General features: G+C 29.3%; 2 protein-coding genes across 2 annotated transcripts; both read right to left on the bottom strand.

The window, feature by feature from the left end:
- Nucleotides 1–1,952: 1,952 nt before the first annotated feature.
- Nucleotides 1,953–11,433, bottom strand: LOC122857079. The gene is made up of 4 exons (XM_044159100.1): nucleotides 10,068–11,433; nucleotides 8,127–9,983; nucleotides 7,605–7,856; nucleotides 1,953–2,608 (listed from the first exon to the last, which is right to left on the bottom strand). The coding sequence occupies exons 1-4, from the start codon at nucleotides 11,431–11,433 to the stop codon at nucleotides 1,953–1,955; spliced, it is 4,131 nt and encodes a 1,376-aa protein (XP_044015035.1).
- A 7,469-nt stretch (nucleotides 11,434–18,902) lies between these two features.
- On the bottom strand, nucleotides 18,903–20,377 carry LOC122856989 (putative mediator of RNA polymerase II transcription subunit 10). The gene is made up of 7 exons (XM_044158986.1): nucleotides 20,366–20,377; nucleotides 20,103–20,250; nucleotides 19,947–20,008; nucleotides 19,607–19,829; nucleotides 19,335–19,521; nucleotides 19,065–19,254; nucleotides 18,903–18,914 (listed from the first exon to the last, which is right to left on the bottom strand). Exons 1-7 carry the CDS (start codon nucleotides 20,375–20,377, stop codon nucleotides 18,903–18,905), a joined length of 834 nt encoding a protein of 277 aa, XP_044014921.1.
- Nucleotides 20,378–27,358: the final 6,981 nt, after the last annotated feature.

Here is a 27,358-nt window from a genome sequence, read left to right as displayed (position 1 = left end):
CGCCATTAATTGAATAAAAAATAATAATACATCGAGCAAATTTCGTAGGCAGAGTAATGAGTATTCTAAAAAAAAAAATCTTTTTGACGAGGCGTAAAAGTCACTACACTGCAAGTGTTGCTTGGGCAAAGCCGGATGGGGAAGAAACATCCATGGCTTTTGCAAATAGATCAGCTGCTCTTTTCAGAGAAAAAATAATTAATTATTGCCTGCAAAACATTCAACGTGCTCTAGACCATAAATACCCTGATGAACTGAAGACGAAATTGTGGTTCCGTAGAGCATCTTGAGCTATCTTGAAAAAATCAGCTATAAAGATAAAAAAAAAAATTAACGATGAGCTCCGTGAATTAAAAAATAATGGGATAGTTGATACAACTAATTACAATTTCGTTCATAACGAGAAACAACGAAAATTAGAATTCGAAAATTCAATACATTCCCGGGTCATTAAAATGTAGTTAAATCAATTTTGATTTCCATTTTTTATAGATCTATTGAAAAAAGGAATAATAAATGATAATTCAGATTCTGATAATTATGAAGCCATCTACCGTTTATCTGCACATCATTACACTGAAATTGATATGCAATCAATGTCAATCACTCATTCAATCATAGTGGCATATTTCTTGATGGAACAAAAAAAAGACATCGAGAATTGCAAAAGAAATTTGGAAAATCTCCAAAAAAATGAATTATTTTTTGTTTCTGATTGCATTTGTTGACCGGAACAACAGAATAACGGGCAACAACTCACATCAGGCAGGTCTATTCGTGACCGGAAAACAGCCTATCATGACTATGAATGTATTAGAGGCAATTCAACTTTCACCCATATGAAAGCATCAATAGTTGAAAGATTTAATAGAACAATTAAATATAAATTGTACTTTGAATTCAGCTTACAAGGTACTTATAAATGGGTTAAAATATTACCAAAATTGATTGAACAATATAATAATACAAAACATCGTACAATCAAAATGGCACCAGCAAAAGTTGTTGCTGACAATATAAAAATTTCAAAGCATAGTGTATTCAAAAGTTTAAATTAATATTATCAGAAAAATAAATTTAAATCAAATGATCATGTCAGAATGAGTAAATATAAACATGTCTTTGAGAAAAATTATAAACCCAATTGGACAACTGAAATATTCAAAATTATGAAAATAAATAACACATCTCCAATAACATATAAACTTGAAGACTATCAACAGAACCCAATTGAAGGGTGTTTATATCAACCTGAATTACAAAAAGTATAAGTATCCTGACGTCTATTTAATCGAAAAAAAGTATTAACAAGAAAGGAAATAAAATATATGTGAAATAGCTGGGATTTGATAATTCACACAACCAGTGGGTGGTTCAGACAGCTCTGTATTAAATAAATAAATAAATAAAAACTTAATTCAATAAATAAAATTTTTTTTATTCCAATCATATTACATTGTTTTATTTATTTAATTTTATTTCTAAGTTCTTTTGCATAACCCCAAAGCAGAGTATAATTTTTACCTTCAATAAGTTCTTTTTTATCATCATTCCAACTTAAAGCTATTTTTTCTGTGGTAATTGTATAAACTTGATGTTTTTCAGAGCGGATTAAATTTTGTTTTCTAGATATTTGAACATGATTTTCAACACAATTTTTATAGTCTTCAAAAGTAATCGTTTTCATTGATGATTTTTTTACTCCTTTAGCTTTTTTATGAAGTTTTACATTATTGATACTAGTCTCATCTTCAACTGGAAATGAATATGCTTTCGAACGTAACCCAACAAATTCTTTATAATTTTTCCATTGCATTCATCCTTCATAATACCTGGTACTTTTTTATTTTTTTGAGGAATGTAATATCGATTATAAGTGTAGAAGCCATTGCATAACCATATAAATTGTTAACATCAAAGTACATTAAATATGAATCTCTAATATTTGGATTTTATTCTTTCATATACTTATTATTTGCAGAAAGATGACGATGTGAACATTGTGATAAGCCGCCTCTAATACCCCCTTCAATAAACAATAATTTATCAACATCTATCAATAATTCCAACTCAATCTCTGAATATTTTAACATTGCGTTAAAACTCAACCCTGGGAGAGTGTAATAATGAGCTGGATCTAAATCATAGGTATTCAAACAAAAATATCTAAAATTTTCAAACATATCAGCTGAAAGAAGAACATCTGTACGGAGATATAAATCTGAGTATTCTCCCAGATTTTTTGATTTAAATACTCTCCATACATTGCAAGCATGAGCATAATCATCATCACTCACATGCTCTTCATTAAGTTGAGAATAAAAATCAAGTTTTGAGGGCAATTGTTCTTCATCAAATTTTTCCCAACAATCAATATAATCATACGGAAATATACCTTTTTCTGTTATTAATTTAAATTGTTTCAAATTTTCACAATAACTACGACTTATACTTTTAGCATTATCCTCTAATTCATTCGCCAGTGTACTTATTGAGCTGCCCATGAATTCAAAGGAGTCTATAAAACGTAATTCAATCTTAGTATTTTTAACACGTTTAGTAAAGCTTATGTAACTTTCCTTATTTAAAGCCAAAAGATCAATATCACCTGGAAATTGTTTTTTCAATGCTTTAATTATGAAATGGCTATCATAATAACTGAGACCATGAAACATCACAGCTATTATGCAAGATGTCTGATAATTAAGGTTGCATAAAAATTAATTAGAGTAATTATACATACGCAACATGGGCCGGTCCCCGATACACCCCACTGAGATGACAGTGATCACATGCCTTAATGTTTTCCGCTGTGAACAATTTTTTACATATATGGCACTTTGTTGCATTAAAAAATTGCAATTCTTCATCAAAAGTAAGATTCATCGGTTTGATATTTTCTAGTATATTATCAACATTGTGTGACAGCTCTTCAAGTTCTTTAATAAACCATTCAATGCAATTTTCGTCTCTTTTTGATTTAAATTTAGAGAGCGTATTATCGTAAGAACATTTAACATAATATGCTACACTGTTTGGAATATGTTTTTGTTCAATTGTTTTTTTTTATGAATTATTAAAATTATCTGTCACTTTTTCTAATATACTTTCTAGGTCAGCATATACTACATAAGGCACTCGAAGCTGGTATTTGTCATTTTTTAACTTTGAAATATTGTTATTTTCTGTTGGCATCTCCATTGCATATTGTTTTTTTTCTCTACATGCAGGATTGTGAGAATCAACTGATTTTTGATAATGGAAATATGATGAACAACGATCACAAATAAATTTTTTACCATTATATACTGAAATTTGTGCACTAATTAACCTAGATAAATTTTTAATGTAGGCAAAGTGATGGTTTGAGAATTCACTAAGTTTTCTTTTATTTGTAATATTATTAAAATCATATTCATCATAATCTTCATCATCTTCTCCTTCTTCTTCATCATCATCTTCATCTGCTGATTCATCTTGGAATCCATCAACTTTTTTCTCAGGCTTTTCAATAATTAAAAGATGAATTGTTGGATGATTTGATGCATCATTATTACCTAAATAATATGGAACAATCCTTTCTTGACGTCTCTTTTTTTTTTCTTATTTGTACCATTTGAATCATCAACGCTATCACCTTCTTCATCATTAGATTCATCATCTAAATTATCAGTGTTATCAATGCCATATACATTTATTTTCAAATTGTTATTTTTTTCGAATGGTTTGATTTTACACAAATAATTCCTTAAAAAATGGAAACAAGTTTTTCTACAATATAATAGTTGAATTTAAATTATGAAAATTATTATTTTTATTATTATTATAAAAACTCAAAATTCAAACTTACCTTTTGATTATAATAAAAAAAAATACAATTAACACTCTTGAAAAGTATTGAGGAAAAAAAGGCAAACTTAAATATTTTTTTTTTTTTTTTATGTTTAAAATAATAAAAGAAAAAAATAGTTTGTATAGCAAAGAAAAAAAACGACCCTAACTCGAGAATGAACCAATTTTGACTGAAGATTTTCTTATTTTCTCATCTAAAATAATGAGGAAAGTAAGCAAAAAAAAAATAATAATAAATTAAATAATTGTGCGCCTTATATTTTATCGATTTTTTTTTTTTCTTAATGCAATCATTTTTCGCTAGATTACGATATGAACAACACCAGCGAATTTTCTTAGAAAGTTTTTAGAAAGATCTTCAATTTGAATTAGTTTCAAATTTTCCAGTTACATGGTGAAAAATAATGGCGCTAGAATCAGTGGGGAAGGAATTTTTTTATTGGTTGAAATCTTCATAAATTTTACCATTGGTTCAAAGTTCTCTCTAGCGAAAAATCCTAGAACCACCTGATTTTCCTGCCTTTTTTAGGGTTATAAGTTCTTTTAATCTCAACCTGCATCCTTGCCTGCAACCTTATCCTCAAATTGAATCCTTTTATTCATAATCATGGTTCCACGTCCAAGTGTTATTTTAAAAGAGTATCGTGAAAATTTAATGAAGGAAGTAAGTAAATTTAATATATATAATTTGTCTTTTTTAATTTTCAATTCAATTTTCTTTTTTGTAATAGACAACTTATTTATTCTCTTAATTTTAATTATTTCATTGGTGCATGTGCTTATCTTTTTATACTGATGTTATCTTTCTATTTTTCTTTTAACTTTACTCATATTTATTTTTCACCATTCATTTATTATTAATTTATTCTATAATTGTTGTTCTTCTTATTGCCTATATCATAAAACTTTTCCATCTCATTACTCTTGCTATTATTTCGTTCGTGCACGTGTTTATTCTTATTTTCCCATTTGATCTATTCATATATAATTATTTACCTCTCTATAATTTATTTTTTTTATCTCTCTTTTTTATTAATTTATGTAAAGATTTTAAAAATAATTTTTGTTGTTTTTTTTCTATTTTCAGAGGGAGTCAGTGGAGAGAAAAATCACCAGGAGGAGAAACAAAAAGGATGAGCTGTTGAAGAGGAATCTGGCTACAGGGTTAAATAGATCACCTGGAAGGAGATATCAGATCAACGAAGAAGTAAGTTGTAATTTTTATTTGTTTATTTATCTATTTTTTTTTTCTTCATTTTCTTATTCTTTTCCAATGATTATTTGTATTTATCAAGAGACCCGGTAGGTTCTCGCCTCAATTTTAGAAAGATAAAAATATATAGAACGAACGCAAACTCTTTTACGGGGTATAAGTATTTTAAGTTTGCGCTCAGTGACGTCATAATTTCCAATTTATCAATTTTTAGGCTAACTATTGGCCGAAAAAAAAAAATAAAAATTGTTTTACTATATATATCGATAGCCCTCGTTCTAATAAGCCTACTTTCGATTTTTTCCAATGACTAATAAAAAAGATATCAACATCAGTAAAAGCCAAGAACAAAATCTTATTAAAAAATAAATTTCTCAGCTGAATGTCCTCCTTATCCCTTTTCTCGAGACGTTTCATGTCGTACATACGGAGATATGCATGTATGCATGGTTATCGATTATTTTCTTGTGGGTGTGTATGCCGTACAATGTTATTCTTTTTTTTTTAATTCTTCATTAGCTACATATAAGTATATATATATACATGTTTCAATTTTCGATTTATTTATATGCAAGAAGATTTGTTATTTCTTATGAATAATTAATATCGATATTATTTCATCATTCACGGTTAAATTAAAATATGTAGAAGAATTGTACAGATGCGTGAACCTGGCCTGCATAAGTCCTAAAAAAATTATCTAGAATACTCATTAGAAGCGTCTTAATTTGTACTTTTTTTTATCGCAATTGTTTTCATTTGTACCTCAAAATTAAAGGGCAGAGAAAGGGTTAAAACCGATTTTTTTTCTAGATGACTCAGGGGGAAAAAAAATTGCTACAGACGCAGAATAATTTGTACTAAAGCCCGGAATTTGTACCTCAAAAATAACAACAAAAAAAAAAAATCATTTACTCCAAAACGTTAATTAACAATTGAATATCTGCTTTAATTATTGAGGTAAACATCCCATTCTAGCTCACGTTCTACTCTTCAAAACAAAAAATAAATTATTTAAAAATATTTTTGAGGCACCATGCAATAGTTAATAAAAATTTTTAATCAACAATTGCATGGTGCCTTTAAAAATCAATATTTTTAAATGATTTTTTTCTTGGTTTAAAGAGCAGACGTTAAGCTAATTTGTATCTCAATAATAATAATAAAAAAACAAGTTACTCCTAAATTTCAATTTACAATACTTTGTTATTATTATCGAGGGTACAAAATGAGCCCACGTTCTGCTCTTTAAAATACTAGACCGATTGGCGCGCTTCGCGCGCCATCATGTAATGTTTTAAATCGATGATGAATAAATGAATTATGTATTTATCGAAATATATTTAGTTTTTATTTTTCAAAAAAATTATTATAATTTATACGATAAATATTTTTATTCAATAATATCAACAACGTGTCCACATGTATAACACATCATTTTTAAAATAATTAAATTCCCTGCATTACTTCTTGAAAAAAAATCCATTTGTTGGTCACATTTTTCCAAGTGTTTGATTTTATTAATTTTTCATTTAATTGATCAAGGTCAGTTATTGAAGTCTGAATCATGACTTTACAAAATGAGCACATTACTATATTTTCTTTTTTTTCGAAATATTCTTTGACGCAAATTACGCAAGGTACTTCCTTTATCATATTTTTTATAATTTTATTCTTTAACTCTTCTATTTCTGAAATAGAAATTGATATTTGTAATTATTTTAAATTATTCATGAAAAAATTACCTTTTGTTGATGCTTCGAAATCTTGTTCTATTTCAATCGTTTCAAAAGATGTATACGTATTTGTGAACATTTCAAATTTTTTTTTTAGCAACTTCAACAGTTCTTTATTCGAGATCAACCTATTTGTTTTTTTTCACGGTTATATCATTATATAAATTCAATTTAAAAAATTCATGTCTATCTCTAAACAGCTCATTAAAACATTTCTAAACAAAACAACCGAGATTAATAGATTATCACTATTTATACGTATAATTATGCTTACTTTTTTAAAATCTTTTTCCATTCTATTTGTTTATCGTATTAACTTTCAATAGAAATAAAAGTTTTAGCTGTCAATAAATTAATTTTTTAAATTGAAAAATTGATCTATCTTTTGTTTAAAATTATGATTTTTTTTTTTTTTATTTTTATTTATTATTCGAATATTTCTTTGAATACATAATTTTTAACTATATTGTCATCTCGTTGTTTTCCTAAAAATATTCGCAATGAATCATATGATCTTACTCTTGAAAAAGCTACATATAATTGTCCATGATTGAATACATCTTTTCGAAGGTCAACTCCTATTTTATCAAACGTTTGTCCTTGACTTTTATTTATAGTCATTGCAAATGCTATCTTAATAGGAAATTGTCTACGTTTAAAAGTGAAAGGATAGACACCTTCGCAGTATAGTGTAATTCTATGTATGAAAACTATATTATTAGACCTATCTCCAGTTAAAATACGACATTTCAGAAGATTATTCGAAATGTCTAGGATTTGTAATCTCGTCCCATTACACAAACCTTCACCTGTACTCAGATTTCGAAGAAGCATAACAATGCAATTCAATCTTAATTTTAATTTATAAGGTGGAAAATTTGGAGGATTCAAAGTATTCAAATACTCCGGTAATAGAACATCTTCAAGATCACTATTATCACAATTTTGTGTACTATCCACACCTGTATAAATTTTCTCTGAGTTTTTGTCTAGAAGCTGCACAACTCTTTCATTTATATCATCTACATCTATATGTCTTGCTGCTAATACAGCCACTTTTGTTAAGTCATCATAATTACGATCATTAATTAACTCTTTAAAAATCGTCTGCACTATATCATCATTTTTATTAGCTAAATACTTGTACGGAATCTCTATATTATCATTATCATCATTCAAAGTTCCATTACCAATATCTAGCAAATATTTTGTAAACTCTACCTCTTCTGGTAGAGTTCTCATGTTTTCAGTTAAAGAAAGAATATTAAAATTTTTCCATAATCGACTATATTTAATTGATAAATTTGTTGTTTCACTTCGTGTACCATTTTTAAGTACTGGCAACAGCTGTCTAAAATCACCACCCATTAGAACTATTTTTCCACCGAACGGTAAATCTAATTTTGTGATATCACGTAAAGTTCTATCAGCTAACTCCATACAATATCTAGGCGCCATTGGTGCTTCATCACAAATTATTACATCAATATTTTCAAGTTCTTTGGCTTCTTTCGATTGCAACTTAATGTTTGATGTTGAATCAGTGTAGATTGGAACAGGCATGCCAAAAACATTATGCATTGTTCTTCCTGCTGGAAGTAATATAGCTGCTATGCCTGTAAAAGCCATTGTAACAATATTTTTTCCTTTACTCTTCAATAAATGATAAATGGTACTGTAAACATATGTTTTTCCTGATCCACCTGGTCCATCAATATAAAAACATGTTTTTGATGAATCATTTTCACTGTACAATGTTGCATTGATTAGTTGATCAACTATGATCTTTTGTTTGATATTCAAATTTGCATATTGAGCTGAACCGATTTCTTTATGATTGATGACGATTTCTTTATCATTTATACTATCTATTTTCTCAAATTCAATCAGCGATGGCATTGTTGGAAATTTACTAAGATCTGATTTTTCTCTTAAAAGAAGGTTATTTATTTCTCGATATGCTCTTGCATATGATTGAGTCAAGCTATGTTTTCTTTTAAAATCATCAGCCATGAAGTCTTTATGATCTTCCCAAAGCTTCTCTGGATTAACAGGATGGCAATAAATCAAAATACGAACGAATAAATTCCGCAATTGATGAGGCATCATCCACACACCACCTTCTGTCATTGAACGATCCCATTCTTCATCGTCTTCAATTAAGCCTAATGCCAAACATGCACTGTGATAACTGTCATGCGTTACACCATCAATCACTCTGATATTTTCGAAACTTGTAGCTCCTTTAACTGTTAATAGCAGTAATCTCAGGTGGAACAATTCAACTTGACTCGGACTAATAGAATACATTCTCCCAATAACGTTGAAATGTTTTTTACGTTTTTGCCATGGACCTGATCCTTTTTTAAATACATAATGTTCAGGGATTTCTGCATAAGTAAATGTCTTAGCCAACGGATCACGTTCATTTAAAGCAAAATAATCCATTAACATTGTATGTTGGTCCATTGCTGCACGTATAGACTCCTCACCAGCTTCATCAGTCAAAGTAACATTCTGTTGATTCGATAAATGCACTGGTAATCTTATTATAGAATGACTTTTTTGTTGCAATGGTCTCCCAAAAATCCGATCACATGCTTCAACAGGACCTACATATCGAGTCTCTATATGATTTTTAATTTCATCATGTTCAATATTTTTATTAGAATCAGTTAAAACGATTGAAGCGGCATCATGTCCTTTATATATATATTTGTATAGATATTTTATTGCTTTTATACTCGACACTACTTCTACATTTATATGACAATCAAATAACAATAATAATACAGAATTATAAGGAACAACGTACTGGTTATCAATAGATTTTTCATTTGGACCTAGACAAACACCAGTATTTCTACGACGATACGTTGGATATCCATTTTCATCCATTAATGTTTCTTTTTGAAATAATTTCGGGAAATTCTTTGAACATTTATTTTGATCATTTCTGCACCAATCTCCACACGCATGAATCATATTTTTAATGACAATATCATGAAGTCTAGGATTTGAATCTCTATCTGGAATTTCTGCAGCAATGTATTTATCGACGATATTTGAAGTGCTGATTTTACTGTTTTGTTTTAGCGTTATTAAAATATGAACATGTGGTAATCCTCTTTTTTGATATTCAACCACATAAACATACGCTTGAACTTCACCAAAAAGTTTTTCTTTTTCAATTTTTTTCATCAATTCATCTTTTTTTATATTAAAAACACGTGAAACTATATCTGGTCTGTCTGAAGCAGTCTGACCATATAATAAATTTTCTTTGATTTCTCGCCAATTTGGATTACATGTCATTGTTATAAATAAATCTGGTTTACCAAAACGTCTTACTATGGACATTGCATCTTGGTAATGTTGAAGCATATTCCGTGGAGAGCCCGTGAAAGTTGATGGAAGAATTACTATTTTTCCAAAACGTCCATCACTTTCGTTCACTCTTTGTTGCAAATGATCAATAAGCCCTTGATAACTATCTGCACGAATTTTTTTTTGATTTATTCGACAGAAATTCATTCTATCTTTTTCAATTTTGACATAACTATCAACCACCCATTGCTGAAATAGTCTTCCACCCATTAAGAATATATTCTCATCCCGAGTTGCCATTCTATACTTAGTATAAGCAGCTCTTGAAACACGTTTTGATTTATTAACACATGGAATATCTTTGTGCCATCCTCTTGTACCGTATGGATAATACAATGGATACACCATCGGTTCAACATTTGGATCCATTGAGCTAACATATTCTAGTTTTTTAGTGTTTTTATTATGTATTGTTACATACGATTCAGGAATATCTCCATCAGCAGTCGTTGTAAAAATTGCAGCAACTTCATTAATTCTCTGCTCAATGTATCGTCGAGTATCCATTCCAGGCTTTAAAGAAAATATTAATTTCATTTCTGGTTCTATTTGTTCATTATTGTTCAACATTGTTTGTTGCAACTCTTCATGCATCATTCTGTATGATCGAGCAAATACATTTATATCACGAAGAATATTGCCAATCCCATCTATAATTTCTCTATTCAAACTTGAAACTCCATTCACGCGTGATCGAATGTCAGCAGCTTCATTCTGGTCAATTATGAAAAGTTGACCGAATGAAGGAGTTTCTTCTTCATGTGGATACAAAGAAGTATTTATTTGGTAATAAATTTGACCTTGTATTTTGAAGCAATATGGGCCAGGACGATTATTCGAACGAAATTTGACTAAATTTGAGTTGAAAGAAGCCAGTGCAAACGCGTTATTATACAATCGTATTCGTTCATGAAAAATCCCTGAACATTCGTGACTACGATTGAATAAATCTTTTATAAGTTGAGGTGGATCAGGCAATGACTCAAGTTCAACTTCACCATGATTACAACAGTCATTAAATGAATTCTTTTTATTGTTCACTTCTTCAGATATAAAATGCTTAGCTTTGCAATGTTTGCATATAACATTCATTTCTCCTATATAATTTTCTTGTACATCTAATGGTTGTACTATGAATTTATCATATGATCGTCTATTTTTTTGCTGTTTAGCTCGTTTGAGTCGTTTTAAATTTCTAAACTCTTCTTCTTCTTCAATAGAACGTCTTTTATAATTTGCTGGCATTTTTCAAAAATTGAATGTGCGTAAAACCTGTAATTTTCCATAATTATTTTAACGAACTTAAATTGTAATACCATACAAAAAAACCACTGAAAAAATATGAAAATAATTTTAAATTTTTCAACAGTGGCCAACGTCAAAATCTAGAGTAAAGCACATTAACGTGTATTTTCATGTCTGCTCATCAATTCCCTAACAAAAACCTTTTTTTTTTTATTTGAGTGAGGTAGGTAAATGTTGATTTTCAGATAATGATTTTTTAATATAGACCTGACATATGGTACGCACTAATCTTTTATATAATTTGAAATGCGTTTTTTATTGAGTCAATATTTTATTTATTTATCCAATATCCTTGAATAAATAAATTACTTATTTAAAAATTATTTTTTTTGGTTATTTAAATTCAATAATTTTTTTATTTGAATATATAAATTTAATATACCACATCAATTGCCCTCAGTAACTAATTTATCATGAAAATTAGAAATTTATAAACAAATCAAGCTAATAATCTTGTAATGTATATATATTTATCCTTAATTTTATGAAAAATGCAATACAGCTGATAAAGAAGAGACCAAACATACTTCTTATCTCATTACAATATGGCGGCTCATTGATCTAGTCACCAGACTTACTCTAGGGACCCTTGAGGAGAATAAACCGACATAAAAATACACGTAGTGTTCTACTTCCGCTAAAAATACTTTGAAATGTGCGTTCCGTGCAGTGTTAAGTACGTATAATCTCGGTGTTTCATACAGCAATATCATACATTCCCATTATCATGCGCCATGTATCATTAGAGTTGGTATATGGGCACCAGTATTTGGTAGGTATGATACCAGTGTATCATACACTGTATCATACAGTATCATACATTTCATTATCATACGCCATGTATCATCCATTAAAAGCGCCTCTACATTTTACTTTTTAAACTATATTTTACTGACGCCATTTTGCCTAGTTCGCCATTGTACACATATTTTGCGCCCAAAAGCAATATGTTAACATAATATATAATTTCATGAATTTATCAATTTTTATTGGACGCAATTAACGACTTATGATTGTGTATATTTTTTTTATTTAAATAATCTCAAAAATTATTATAAAAAAATGAGATAATAGACCATCACATGATATGTGGAGCAGGAGGGTTTTGACAGGTCCTAAGGAACATCATAGAATGCCAGGAAAAAGTTTCATTAGCTTGCGAAAAAAAAAATAAATACAGTAATTACGAGATTAATAATTATAATCACACAGATAATTTAACATTACTCAATATCACAAATATATTTTCCCTGTCTTTTTCAATGAGGAACATATTGATTTTGGAAACCTATTTACCAAGTTGACATGTTTTTCCATATTGGCATACTTTAATATATTCAAGACGAATTAAAATTAGTCATAATATTAACTGTTTAATTATTTTCTCATATAATGTTTTAATTCTCATAGAATTTTTTATACACGTTGATGAATTTATTTATTATTTATCGTTGTCAACATAAAAAAAAACAGTTTGACAGGTGTATACAATGGTATGTAGTGGTGTGAGTGATTTTACTAAATCATTTACTTCATTTTATAAAAAAAGAGGGCACTTCCAACTATCATACACCTTGCGTAGTATCATACGTATGATTGTATGATACCCAAAAATCGTCGAAATACTCATCACTGATTGTGTGGTTACCCATTCTGTTTAAAAATCTTTTTTTATTTTGTTGTGGTAGACTTGATTTGTTTGTTTACAAACAATGGTGGAAATGAACAATAGCCAATTTATTTTTTTCGTTGCCATTTTTAAATTCGACTGAAATGGGTAGCCACAAAACGCACCCTTTCAAGGTATTTTAATTTCATGTGATTTTTACATGAAGGGTGAGATTTATGAATTTTAAATATTAAAATCAATCATAAAAATTAAATTAAAAAAAAAAAATGTACATACAGATACAAAGATCCTGGAGTCCTTGTCGTTTTTTATTATTTATTATTTATAATGGTACCTTTTATATTAAAAAAAAAATTTTTTTTCAATTCAACCTTTCAATGACATTTAATTATGACATAAAAAACAAATTCATTTATTTACTTTTATTCTTTTATTTAAAAATCATATTTTTTTCATTATATTCTACGTTCAAAAACGACTTTCAAGTTTTATATATCAAAATAGCGGTGTAAAACTAATTCCTAAATCTCTAAGATGTATAAAGCATTCGAAATATCCCTAGATTGACCACAGAGTCTCTACACTCTCAATTTGCTCGGGGGTACGTTCCTAAACCTCCGTTCTGTTCAGTATATCAAGATGGCGGACCTATCAGTATATCAAGGTCCGCCATCTTGATATACTGAATAGAACAGTGGTTTGGGAACGCACCCCAGAAATTATCTGAGGAAGATGGAGCCATGAGTTAAAATTAAATAAATACAATAAAAACACAACATTTAAAATAATTATATATTTATTCAATGAATTAATTAACATTTAAACTAAATCATAATGCCAGTTGAATTTCTTTTTCTTTTTTTCCCAATCGTTGGCTGAACCATTGGCTGATCAGCAAGCTGGGCCTCAGGAGGATTAGCAGGTTTAACAACATATTGAATAGGTGAAGCAGCTTGTATAGATTCAACAGGTTTAATAGTTTTAGCAGGTTGTAAAAATTGAGCAGGTTGTATAGGTTGAGCAGGTTGTACAGGTTGAGCAACGTGAACAGATTGAACATAATGCTGGACAGATTGTGCAATTTGAACAGGTTGTACAGTTTGCTCAACTGGTTGTATAGTTTGAACAGGTTGAAAAGGTTGAGGTTGTATAGATTGAGCAAGTTGAACTGGTTGTACAGTTTGCTCAATAGGTTGCATAGTTTGAACAGGTTGTATAGGTTTAGCAAGTTGCATAGGTTGAGCAATGTGAACAGATCGAACATGCTGAACAGGTTGTACAGTTTGCACGACAGGTTGAGCTGTTTTATCAATACGACGACTTTTCAAAGCGATAACTGGATGAAACCCGGCACGCAAATCGTCTGCGGACATTATGGCACCTCCTTCTCTAATTGATATATCGTCCATGTTGGAAATCGAAAAAAATAATGAACCATGTGAGAATTCACCAGCAATGGTGATTGGTGTGCCCATGACCAATTTTTCATTTGGGGTATAATCCACAATATTTATTGTCAGTCGGTAATAACCATCTGTTACCTGACATTGACCACACGAAGTACGATACATCTGAACAGTACGTGGCTGGGTTCGAATGTAACAATCGATTTCTGAAATGAAAATTATACGAATTAATTAGATGGAGTTATTGATGTATGTTTTGTATGTTCAAAACTAACCAACAGGTCCATTTTCAAACATGACATCTGCTAAATCAATTGTTTTTTTTATAATGGTCCTCGGTAATCGATTAACAGGATTATATTGCCCCAAGATGGTAATGTCACTTGACGACTGAACATAATACTCCATGTCATGAACAGCTGGATCACGAAAACGGACATTACCTAATTTAACAGTGCCACCCCGTATTTCCAAAACTGACCACATTTTTATTTCTTTTTCCCATTGGTATGCTGAACTTGTTCCCAAAATCAAGACCTTCATTCTGATCGTTCCACCATTATTTATCGTGAACTTTAGAATGTGGCCATGAGATGTACGAACTTGCTTTACGCCATCAATAGAATCGACATAACCCGTAATGTCACTTAAAAAATTGATTCACTATTACTTAATTATGTTTTTACGTTAAATTTTCAAAAAAAATAAAAAATAAAAGACTAAAAAATAATCAAAATATTTATCAATTTGTAACTTACATTGATTTTTCTTCTGATTGAAGACAATTGATTTCATCATCGGAAGTAAATACGTATTCCATAATTTTATCGTTGAACGATATTTTTTTTTGTTATTTATTTTATTTTATTATTTTATTTATGTATATATTTTTTAAAACCCTTTTAGTATTGATGAATCACAAACTAAATTCGGAATAATAATTTCCACGGATTAAATAATAAATTGACTTCGCAACGGGTAAACAGGATAAATAAATAAATGAATGTAAATAACAACGGATAAACATAACAACGAGTAAATAGTATATAAATAAATAAATAAATATTCATAGCAACGAATAAATAAAATGAAAAAAAATAAATTAAACAAAAAATAAATGAATATTAACAATGTTAAATAACAGCCAATCAAATCGCTCGAAGAGAGGCTTCATTCTCCTTTTTATGTAAGGAAAGTAAAAATTATTCAAAAATATTTCTCCGCCATTACTCCGGCTTTCTTCGGCATTACTCCGTTTTTGGCCCATTTCCGGAGAAATTACTCCGGCATGAGATTAATGTCGGAAAAAAAAATTTTTTTATCATAGCTTTAATAATCAAAAGAAGTGAAATATAAAAAAAAATAGCCTCAATTTTAGATGAGCTGTTTATTTTTTTATCATAGCTTAAATAATCAAAAGAAGTAAATTATATAAAAAAATAGCAAAATTTTAAAGTATAAAGATGAATAATTTGCTGGCTAAAAAAAAAAAAAAAAAAAAAAAATTAGGCGCTTTTTCACGATAACGCTTGCGATACATGTTAATAATATTATAATAAAAAGCGCCTAATTTTTTTTTTTTTTTTTTTTTATCCAGCAAATTATTCATCTTTATACTTTAAAATTTTGCTATTTTTTTATATAATTTACTTCTTTTGATTATTTAAGCTATGATAAAAAAATAAACAGCTCATCTAAAATTGAGGCTTCCAGGGACATCAATTGTAAATTTATGTTTTGTTCGTATTTTAATTCTTTTGTTATGTTTGTTTTTTTTTGTTTACAGATTATCGATCTTCACATAACTAGCGAGCAGCTGGACATGGACATCCGGAATACAACAAACGTAATTGAGAGTAAGTAATTTTTTTTTTTTATGTTCATTTTTCCCCCCTTTTTTGAAAAAACATTTTTTAATTTATTTCCATTTCTTAATCTTGTTTTTTTTTATTTATTTTGTTTCAGGGATGTTGGAAAGAGAGACTGGTGCTGCAAGGGTCCTGCCAGACGTTCCATGTCCTCTAGATGACCCCATCCATGACTCCAATGGTGAGGGACCACAAGATGAAAAAGGGGAAAAGAAACATATTTTTTTTTTTGTTTTTTATAATTGTAATAATAATAATAATAATAATAAGTTTCTTCTAAATAAAAAAAATAATTGTAAAAATATATTTGATTGTGTGTTTTTTTCTTTTTCCCTTTCTTTTTAAAATTTAATTTATTTTTCCATTTTTTTTTTCTTTTCGTTTATGCTACATAATCGTTTTTTGTTTTTTATTTGTTTATTGTTTATTTATTTATTTATTCATTTATTTATTCAATTATTTATAGCTCCTCTAGGTTAGGGAATTGAGGGTAAAAATGAGAAGATTTTTTTTTTGGATTTTCCTGCTTTATTATTTTTTTTATTTATTTATTTCAACTGTATTTATTTATTTATTTAATACATTTATTTATTCCTTTCAAGACATCTTTCAAACTGATTGAGAGTTGTGTTCGCATTGCATGTAGTTGGACCTCTTTCATATTCTTCAACTTCTTCAGGGAAAAGAGCTTGCAGGTCCTTAAAAGTTCCATCTCTAGTAATTGGTGTTAATTTAGCTTCGTATTGGCACCAAGCAATTTCTATAACAAAAAAAGAGAAGAAAAAAATTGTTTTATTCATGAATAAAAAAAAAAAGATGTTAAAAACCCACAAAAATTTTTTTACCTCTCTCACTCTCTTCCAATTTTTCCAATAATTTTATATCTTCACGTATTGAAGAATTTTTTTGATTATATTGAACATAAATGGATAATTAACTACTCACATAAAATGACTCATTATTATTATTTTTATTATTAATTATTAATCATTAAAAAAGTTTGTTATTAGAGAATGCACATAGTATTCACGTTGGTGCTTCTAAGTCCAATCATGCATTCGGTTGTCTTTCTCAAGTTTTAAAAACTCAGCATACACTTTCCTCGTCTCGAAATGAATCTAAGAACAGTTGTTAACATTATTTAAATATATCATTTTATTTAACAATAATTATATAATTAAAATTCAAAAGCAAATCTTTCTCATCAATAATTGCTTTGTTAAATACAATGGTTGAGCGTACAACCATTCTCGCTCTCATTCCCTTTCGTAGGCACTCATTTTTCTTCTATAATTCAACTCCATTGATATTTTTTTTTAATTTTTTTTAATTTGCAACTTCACTCGTGAAACGATAAAAATGAAAATGAAAATGAAAATGACAAAACTATTTTGCAAATCAACAAACCTTGCGGTGGGAATTGATAATAATTTTCGCATGAAAGCAATACGTATGAAAAAAAAATAAAAATAATATAAACATTTTTCATAATTAAACAATTTGCATTAAAACTCTATGTTTAAACGTCATGAAAAATTATATTATATATTTAGAAAAAATTTTTATCAACTATTTAATTGTTAAATAAATAAATAAACAATTGTTCTTTTCAACAAATTTTCGAATTTTTCAGTATCATTCACCTTCTACTTCCAACATCCAATAAGATTAGGCCGTGGTCTTGGGGAAAGCGCGCTTGAATTCAAATCCGAAGTCCTTGAGTTCAAATTTCCTTCGAAACACTTTTTTTTTCACAAATTTGAAAAAAAAATAAATAAAAATGGCCGCTCCGAAATTCGAAAAAACTCCCTACTCATATTCCCCACTCATATTCCCCTCTCTTATTCCCCTCTCTCATTTTCTTCTCTTTCTGTCTACCGTAAATTTATTTAAATACCATCCACCCATCTCACCCACAATCTCGCGGTTTTCGTGGTCCAGAACTCTTATAACCCCCCTACTGAGAGAGTCAGATCCAAAGCAATTGTAACACAGAAACCATTGAAATCAAATCAACCAACGTAAGTCATTTAATATTGTAAAATTTATATTATACACAATACACAACACGTAATAACATAACTGCGACAAATAGTAATTAAATATATGTCCTTCATAATTTTAATAATAAATCAAGTGTAAGGGTCGGTTTTCACTCAACGCAACTCGTAACGTCATGACGCGTGACACCAAGCGTCTTGACGCAAAGTACCCAACTTCTTGACGCAAAATGTCCAGCTTCTTGACGCGCAGCATAGAACGTCATGACGCGCAGCACAAAACGTCATGACGCATAGCTGTTTTGGACGCCATTGTTGTTGTTTTTGTTTATATTCTGTCAGAACATAAAATCATGTTTTTTAATTGTTAATTTATAAATATATATATATATGCAACAAATAACAACTATAAAAACAAAATACAAAATTTTCAACGACAATTAAGCATTGTTATAAATGATTTAGTATATTTTTTATTCATAAATCAAGCTACAATATAAAAATATCAATTTATAACCTAAAAAGAAGATTGTAAAATAAAGACAAATGTTTACTTATTTTTTTTAACATTAGAAATGACATTCATTATATTAAAAATTGCTTCGTCAACCGAATCGTTTGGCAGTTCATTCATCATTTGCTCCAGCATCGTAATGAATGGACGAACCTTTGGATTTTTTGATGGATCACCAGGTCCAATTGGGGTATTGTTGTTATTGTTGTTGTTGTCATTTCCTCCCCTATTTACTAAGTTAGTCACAGCAGTAACAAGCTTCTCAACTGAATCATTTTTTCTTTTTTGACCCCTGCGGAATTGAACAGGTGCAGAAGGCTCGCAAGGTATATTAGAAATAGTTCTGAAAATAGAAAAATATTTATTAAAAAGTGAAAGGTAGAAAGAATCATACTATATAATTAAAGAAGAATATATTCTTACTCATCCAATTCAATTTCCTCATCTAAAAAACCAAGGGCTTTTTCGTGGATCCACAGGTCTGGCTGTGATCCACCAGCAGATCCTGTGGTTCCTTTTCTCATGACTTTTAGCCTGTTGAAATAGTCTTTTAGGTTTTTCCACTTATCCTTGACTTCTTTCACATCAAACTCATATTCTGGAAACTGATCTGAAAGTATTTAAAATATGTTTAGTACATATTATCAATAATTAATTTATCTACAGAAATTTTTTTAAAACCAAATATTAATTACCTGTCAATTCTTGAACAATATCATCCCATAAGATTCCAGTGATTCCTGCTGTTCTCTCTTTTATTGGCAATGTGTAATTCCACAAAGGAGGTCTTTTTTTCACCTTTTCAATTAAAATCTCTTTTACATCATCATCCCAAAATTTGTCTTTACGTTGTTGCTGTTGTTCCTGTTGTTGTGATGGTTTTAACTTTTCTTGTTGTTTCAAGTGTTTTTGTTGTTGCTTTAATTGTTCTTGTTGTTGGTTCAATTGTTGTTGGTGTTGTTGTTGTTGTTGTTGTTGTTGTTGTTGTTGTTGTTGTTGTTGTTGTTGTTGTTGTTGTTGTTGTTGTTGTTTTGCTTGTTCTTGATGTTGTTTTGACTGTTCATTGTTCTCCAATGGGCTTGGTCTTTTTGCATTCACTAAAATCAAATTTAAAAAAATATTGAATGCTATGTGGACTAAACAAAATAAAAAGAAAACAACATGTAATTAATATTTCCAATTAATATATACCTGGATAAACAACGCCCTTGATTATTGTTAAAGTTTGATAATCTTTCAAACACTCATGAAATGTTTTCATGGTTTCTGTTTCCCCAACCCGTAAAAAATCAACATTTTTTCGACAACAACTACAAAGTAGTTGTTCTTGTTCAATGCCCTACAAAAAAAACATATCAATTAGTTAATTTATTTCATAAATTATTTATTAATACAATTTAAGTTTAACCGAAACTATAGTTCGCCAAAGAAATTTCATAAAATAATTTACTTACAGCTTCATCCATTTTAAAGTTAATTGTAATTATTTAAAATTGATGTGAACGTGAATAATTAATCCCAATAATGACAACGAGAATGAGATGAATTGGAATAAAAAAATGTATTGTTGGTTAAGTGGTTGGTTATTGTTTTTGGGGCTACCGCTAGGCATGAATTTTTAATGTATGTAGAAGGGCTCACTCGACTAGTTGGAAAAATAACTTAAATAAAAAATTTAAAAAGGAAAATTTATGGATAAGTTATTAATGTTCATTTTTATTGTAATAATCCTAAAATTATTTACCAGTTATTTTTTATCGAAAGTATCAACTTAATTATAAATTTAATTATTAAAAAATATTTAGAATAATGTAAATATTTGAAAAACTGAAAAATTGAAAAAGAATAAGATATCATAATTTATATTAATTAATTAGCATAAATGTAATTGTGATTATTGTAAAAATTGAACAAAATATAATTTATATTAATAACTTTGTTTTTGAACTGAAGATGAAACTATTGTCAAAATTTTTTCTTCACTTCGAGTATCCTAGAAAAAAAAGAGAAAATAAAATAAGCAAGCTTAATACAAAAAAAATTTAATTAATTAGAAATCATGAGGAAAAAAGCGAAAATAAATTTTAGGTGAAATGGCCCATTTCCGGAGAAATTACTCCGGCATGAGATTAATGTCGGAAAAATTAATCTGCCACTAGTTTTATGTCGGAATAATTTCTCCGCCATCAACCTCATGCCGGAGTAATGTCGGAGTAATATTTCCACCAGGGAAACTATATTTCAATTAAAATATTTTGTAATCGTAAATTTATATATATATTTTTTTAACTTTCAAAAGCTCATAAAGGATTTAAAAAGAAACATCTTATTTTTAAAATAGAAAGAAAATCCTACTCATAAAATATATAAAAATTTATTTTCTTACCTAAATATTTTTATAAATACATTCGCCAAAACTGCCATGGTACTGCTCCTTCATCTTCTAAAAATTCAGCAAACCGTTGACGGATTTCTTCACTTTGCATTGGGAATTCTTGGATAGCTAGTGAATTTTCGTCATTGTGATCATCACTTTGCATAGGAATTTGATTCCTCCAAGCTCCAGGAACGATTTCTCCATCGTTTGTTTCAGTGTCGACCAAAGATGAATCGAAATAGAAATTTCTACGAGATGTTTTATCTCCTTTCATCAAGAAATTGTGAAGACATACGCAAGCAGCAACAATTGCTTTTGTCGTATCAATGTTTCCACCAATCGGTCCCCAAAAAACTTGCCAACGTGCTTGCAGGATTCCAAATGTATTTTCAATAATTCTTCTGACTGATAACAAACGATAATTGAAGATTCGCTTGGTATAATTTAAGCCAGAACGATCAGGATAAGGACGAAGTAAATATGGAGCCAATGAAAAAGCTTGGTCAGCGACAAGAACATATGGCAATATTGTTTGTGTTCCTGTGACAGCTGCTGGTGGTGGAACTCCCATAGAGCCATTTTCAAAACGACGTCCCATGATTGATCGTGAAAAAACTCCACCATCACTTTGTCGACCATTAGCACCAATATCTACTAGCGTAAAACAGTATTTAGCATCACATATTGCCAATAAAATAATGCTGTGAAACAACTTGTAGTTGAAATACTTGGAACCGCTGTTTGGTGGAGCCTGTTACAACAAATATTCAATGATAAATCAAAAGAAAATTGTTTACATCACAATGTATGAATCAAAAAAAGCGTACTTTTATTCTAATGTGTTTACCATCCATAGCACCAATGCAATGAGGAAATTTCCACCTGGACTCAAAAGTTTCTGCAATTTGGATCCAACCTGCAGTTGTTGGTTGGGCAAGTACAATAGGCATTAAGTTATAGCTGAGAGCAAGACAAGTTTCGTATATTGTATTACAAACAGTAGTTTTAGACACTTGATAGTGATAACTTAATGAAACTTGGCTACCGCCTGCTGCAAGATATCTATGAGAAGGAAAGAATAATGTTTATTCAGAAGAGGACCCAAAAAAACCATCAATAATAAATAACAATATAAAATTCAAGAAGAACAATACCTTAGAGTCATCGCCAGACGTTCATTGATTGAGATGCTCTGACGGCAGCTGATATTCCGATTACGAGCAATATGAGGGCCAATTAAATTTGCAAGATACTCAAATTGGGAAGGAGTCATCCGAAAATAATTGCGAAAGATGCCTTGATTTTGGAGTAGACTGGGCAAAGATGACGAATAAAATCCTTGGCGACGTGTTTTTACAAACTCTGATTCCCAATATCGTTTTTTACGATAATTTTTCCTTTCTGTTGCTTCAATGATACTTGGAATCACGGCTAGGAGAACATCATTGATATTTTTGTCCGAAACATCATCAATATTGTTGATAAAGTTAACAATTTCATCAGTCCTATCCATAATATCGTGGAGAAATTGAAAATATTTATAACGATAAATGCCTAGGAGTATTAAAGAATTTTATAGTTATTATTATGAGTATTGTTACTACTTTTATTGTTGAAATATTAATGTTTTATATTGTTTTCAATAAATGAATACACCATGTGTTATACCAGTAAGGTTATGATAGGATTTTGGAGTAAAGTCGATAAAATTTAGGTATCTCAAGCACCTAAATAACAATATTCTCGTGTAAAAATAACTTTTTAAAATATTTTCTTTTTTGTTTTTTTTTAATTATTAAAAATGATTGTCTAAAACACTTGCAAAATACTGGAGTAAAATTAACAGAATATAAACAAAAACAACAACAATGGCGTCCAAAACAGCTATGCGTCATGACGTTTTGTGCTGCGCGTCATGACGTTCTATGCTGCGCGTCAAGAAGCTGGACATTTTGCGTCAAGAAGTTGGGTACTTTGCGTCAAGACGCTTGGTGTCGCGCGTCATGACGTTACGAGTTGCGTTGAGTGAAAACCGACCCTAATAATTAAAACAACCTATCCCTCTCTCTTATCCATAGTCTTCCCCTTTTCGCACCGTGAACCCGATCTATTGACCGCAAGGTTAGGATCGAATTCAAGTAAGTACAATTACAATTATTACGGGTAAATTTGGACATAACACCCACATAATCGGTTTTTTTTGCTATCCCCAATATTTTTTAAGAAAAAAAAAACAATAAACATGAAATTGATATTTGTGATACGAGGGCGTAAAATAGGTGATTGTCACATCAAGCATGTTGTGGCATGAACCACAGTCAAAGCGTAGGATAAAAGTGACCGAGGCGAAGTTAACTCAATGAGTGATTACTCACAAAGCAATCGTTATTTTCTCCATTCATCATTTGCATATTAACTGCTAGTCTTTGTCGTCAAGCTTCATTATTTTTGAACAAGCAATTTCTTTTTTCATTAAATTCAGCTCCAGTAGATAAGCAGCCAATATTGACTAATTCCTGAGCCCACTTCATCAGCTCCACACGTCTTTGAGTTACAGTTAAAAAAAATTTTTTTTTTTTTTAATTTCTGATATATTTACTGATACTGTACTATTTGATGGTATGGACACATCGGTGTGAGTATAATGTGCTCTGTGATGCGGTTTCAAGTGATTTTTTGTCCAATAATTAATATCAAATGAATCTAAGTTGCAATAATTTCTAATATGAAAAATATGCTGACAAGGCAATTCCATAGATTTCCAAAACTTACAAGAACAAGAATCAGTCTTTGCTTCAATTTTTGTACCTCTGAAGTTGATGTTACATTTTTGTTTCCTTCATCATATTTTAAAGGTGTTATTTTTTTATATAATTCAAGCTGTTTACTGCCTTCAATACTAGCCATCGTTGTGAGATAATTAGCACACTGTTGTTAAAGTGATTCAGTAGGGAATAATATTTGTCGTGTTTTTGAATTTATAAGAGATTTTCGTATATCTGTTTCTTGTTTCAATGACTGAAGAAGTCCAAAAAACTTAGTAATAAGTCCACGTAGTGTATTATTTTTTTCACACATTTCTTGAATTGATCCATTCATACTTTCAAGATGATTATTTGCATACAACATTTTTTTAAAAAGATCCCTTCACTTGGCTTTGATTGATTTATCACAGCATTTCTCCTTTAAAGCTTCATCAAATGATTTGCTGACATGGTACGACCATAAGTACATTGGGACAGTTGAAAATTCTATTTTAAATGCAATTCTTTCTGTCAGGTCTTTATCTGTCATTATACACCTCATCTTGTCAACCTCATCTTGAAGGAAATATATATAAAATTTTCATAAAAATGAATACATATTACGTTTGGATGTATGTATTTACTTAAGATATAAATATATATTTGTTATGTATTGATATAAATATATTTTTCTTTCACAATTAAAATAGATTACCATATGTTTTAATCAACAAATCAGAAACAACTGCAGAATGATTATCGTCTTTCGTTTGTCGCATAACTTTAGATTTTATAATATATATAAATCTTGTTGAGTGAGTAACTTTTGATGAGTATTGACCAAGTAATTTTTTCAGCGGTTTATTTTTTGCACCCATTTCCATCATTTCTTGAACTTTTTCCAAAATTATCGGTTCCAATTTACGATTTTCAGGAAAAGCACGATTGAATTTCTGCAAAAAAAAATTTCAAGTATATTTTGTTTATAAAAAAAACTGGTTATTTAAAAACAAACACGTTAGAATTTTTTATATTTTTTATCATTAGTTAATAAACTATAATTATTATATGTAAAACCTCAAAAAATGGAATATCGTTCACTGAAATTGTAAAAGATATAATATATTTATTTATCTATTTTTTTATTCTGCTTGTCGTTCATTTTTTATTCATTCATTGTTAACATCTAAAATTCTAACATACCGACAGGACTTTATTTATCTTTAGGGCACAACATAACTCATGAATTTTCTAATGTCAAATTCATCCAAACGCACCCGCAAGTAAATATACCATAGTAAAAGAGTGAATAAAATAATGATAAAATAATTACATTTTTATGATTATGTTTTTAATTTATATAAAAAATAATTGATTTCTTCTCATCATCTGACAATTTGAATGTTATGAATGCTGGACAATCGCAACTGAATGTACTGAATTGAAAAAAAATATACATTTAATATTACTATTTTAGTTGAGGTGACTTTGATTACATAACATATACGAATGGTATTGTGTACATATCATATAATCAAACTATCGATACATGTTATATAGATTATTGAAAATATTTAATTATGGGAATTCAACTTATCTTGATAATCGCTGGCCAGTGCTTACACATGGTTTTTTTCTACCCCTTTTGCACCTAAATATTTTCACTTTATACTTTAATTTTTCGTCCACTTGTGCAGGAAAACAAGAGCTTTCAAGTGTAACCGATCATAATGTCGTAAATACTTCATGAAATAAATTTTGATAATCTAAGATAAAATCACTAGCACTTGTCGAATCCCATTCCAATTTTTGGTATTTTTTTTAAATCTTGAGCTTGATCAGACATAATAAAATATTAATTAATTAATATCAGTTCCAAATATTTTTAAGAATGTTCAACAATGGTTTAACAATGATATACTCTGAATATAGTCAAGGGTATACTGAAATACCAATTACGTGCAAAAACGAATTTTCCTACTCTTTCTATTCATTAACATATTCAGGATAACCATGGAAAATAGAAAGTACAGAAGATGCATGTCCAAAAAGACGGAAATCGAATAATTTTTTTATTTTTTGAGAGCTAAAACGCTCTAGGAGGTAGAAGTGCTGACAAGGAACGGCAAAAAAGGGATCTATCAACTTGAGTGTTCTAGAATTTTCGGCAATTGTCGACCACGTGAAAACCCGAACAGCTAAAATAATAGCCTCATTTTGTGTTTTTTTTTTTTTTTATAGAAAGGTTTAAGGTTGTTTGTAAAAGTTCATAATCGAACCAATATTCGTAGTTTGAGGGGCCCGTATATCGTAACGCTAAATTTTATGCCCGGGTACCCGAAATTTTGTTGCGCTTCTGCCTTGAAAATTGGCTTTTCAGTGTGTCTGTGCATATACAGACGGATACTAACACTACTGCTAGCAAGCAAGCATAGTACACTGCTACAATATATGCTTGTGTGTGTCATGTCCGTGTGCATCACTTGCCGCGAGAAAGCAAATATTTTTTTTTTTTAAACTTGAATAACTTTTAAAATCCGAGGCAAACATACTTTATTTTTTCAAATCATATTTGTTTTTTTCTTATCTACAATTTGATAGAAAAAAATAAGCTTTCGAGTAGAGAACAAATGTAGTATATGGTGTTTAAGAAAAAAAAAATTGTTTCACCCTATTCTCGTGTATAAAAGTTGTCAACTTTGACATTCATTATCTAAAAAAAGGCGAGGCAAAAAAAATTGAAATAAATTGTCAACATAGATAATTATTTCATTTAAAAAATAAGTCTAATTTAAAAAAAGTCGAGTAGAAATTCAATTATTTACAAACAACCTTAACTTGAAATTACTAGAAAATTTTAATCGTTCTCGTTATTGTTATATTGGAGAACAATACTTCACTGGAATGCATCAATTGTAATTTTTTTTTCATAATAAATAAGCATTAAAATTTTTTTCACATTCGTTAAATTATTATTAATCGAAAAATGAAAGATTCAAGTTAATCAAAAAAATGAATTGAAAAAAAAAATAGTTCCGAATCGTAGTTATTCTAAGCGCCCTTGTAAAAACCAGTATGAGCACGTTCAGCTCTATGTCCACAAAAAATACTGATCGAGAGGCACGGTAGTGCCTCGTGTCAAGTGTGAGAAAAAAATAATAATACCCAAAAAAAAAAAAAAAATGAAAGCGCAAAAACACTACCGAGCCTAACATACATCAAATAGAGGTAACCTCATCCCTCGCTGACTTTTAAAAATTTATTCAAAATATGATAATGACGATAAAAATAAATGATTTTTATAATTTAAAATTCTATTGTATCAA

Source organism: Aphidius gifuensis, linkage group LG1, assembly GCF_014905175.1.
Source record: "Aphidius gifuensis isolate YNYX2018 linkage group LG1, ASM1490517v1, whole genome shotgun sequence".
In the NCBI taxonomy this organism is placed as follows: Eukaryota; Metazoa; Arthropoda; class Insecta; order Hymenoptera; family Braconidae; genus Aphidius; species Aphidius gifuensis.
This window is presented reverse-complemented; position numbering and strand designations above follow the sequence as displayed.